Source organism: Pundamilia nyererei, unplaced genomic scaffold (genome assembly GCF_000239375.1).
Source record: "Pundamilia nyererei isolate P.nyererei 1_Seehausen unplaced genomic scaffold, PunNye1.0 scaffold01583, whole genome shotgun sequence".
Lineage (NCBI taxonomy): Eukaryota > Metazoa > Chordata > Actinopteri > Cichliformes > Cichlidae > Pundamilia > Pundamilia nyererei.
Window position 1 is genome coordinate 4,322 of NW_005188984.1, and position 1,382 is coordinate 5,703.

Genomic DNA, 1,382 nt, shown 5'->3' on the forward strand with positions numbered 1-1,382 from the left:
ACAGTGTCAGTGCAGTTTTCATTCCTGGGATATTAGTTAATTGATTTGAGGGAACGTTCCAGATGATATTCTGACTGGAACTTGGAAATGTAAATTTCCAGCTGCATCTAGAACGTGGCATTGGATTACCAAACACCCTCATGCTTACTTCCATCTCAACTTCTAATACTAAGCGTGTCAGCAGTAACCATGACCTCTGCTTTTCTTGAACAACATCACACAGCGAACATGAATCCATTTATTTTCTATTACTTATCTGAAGCCAAGTTACAGTAGTAACAGGACATTTAGGGTATTGGAGATGGAAGGGATGTGTCCTCTCTCCAGCCTGTTCGATGTCTGTGTTGGTGTCTGGCATTGAGATTGAGCTGAACTTCCAGAGGTCTCCTTTTGCCATGTTTGACAGTGTTAGGCCCAGCTCTTTGTGGGATGAAGTCTGTGTACCTAAAATCTGCTGCTGGTTACCAAAGCAGAGCCTGAAGCTTACAGATCCTAGTAGTAGCTGGTCATTGGTACAGCTCTGGGTCCTAACACATAAAATCTTTAACATGGAAAGATGTGAGTAAAGTTAGAGCCTTTGTTGTTTGCACATCACTTTAGCAAGCTGAGAGCCATCCAGGGAGTGACTGAGCTGCAGAGCTAAAGTGCCACAGCCTCTGCTTAAAGGATTTCACACGTTCATCCGTAGTGTTTTTCACCTTTTACAAGGACAGTGTTGTTTTACCTAACACTACATTTAGAGCGTCACAACACAAACACACTGTCAAAATGTGTGTTCAAAAGGAGAAAAGCAAAAACATGCTGCAGCTCCTGTGCACACTGATTCTTGCTGAAGAGAGACGTGACTTTGGTTTGTTGCCTTTCAGACTGGCCACGACAGCTCCGTGCTGGAGGAGCTGAGGATGCAGCTGGCACAGAAGGAGAGGGAGCTGCAGATGATGAAGGCAGGAGCAGAGGAGCTCAGCTCACTCAGACAGCAGAATTACCTACTGCAAAGCAAGGTGCACAAACACGTCACTACTTTCATTCCATATATATGGGAAATCTGTAGGATGGCCCATTCTTATTTGGGTACTGCCAGGGTAAGACTTTTTTCTCTCAACAGCTGAGAAGTGCAGAAGAAGCCAGTCAGAAGAAGAGGTGGGTGGAGGCTGCAGATGTTGCTGCAGATGAGAAGTTCCAGCAGATTGATAAAGAAATAAAAGAGCAGGAGGCACTCATAAAAGGTTACCAACAGGTTAGTGACCCTGAACTCTACATCTTATTGTGACTTTTGTCACAACGTTTTTCTCTCAATGATTTCAGTGTTATTTCGACTTTTTAAGGACTTTTATTAGGACTTGTTTCTAAAACAAATAGACTGTTTTCTCTGTCAGCTGTAA

The 1,382-nt window shown here is 43.4% G+C and overlaps 1 protein-coding gene across 1 annotated transcript in view; it reads left to right on the top strand.

Annotated features, from left to right (window-relative positions):
* LOC102201422 (centrosomal protein of 162 kDa-like) overlaps positions 1 to 1,382 on the top strand; it is a gene marked incomplete at its 3' end in the record, with an annotated part of 9,540 nt that overhangs the window by 4,151 nt on the left and 4,007 nt on the right. Inside the window, exons 6-7 of the mRNA XM_013908145.1 lie at positions 867 to 1,001; positions 1,106 to 1,237. Of these exons, the coding sequence (XP_013763599.1) occupies positions 867 to 1,001; positions 1,106 to 1,237 (267 nt within the window). The remainder of the gene's footprint in view (positions 1 to 866; positions 1,002 to 1,105; positions 1,238 to 1,382) is intronic.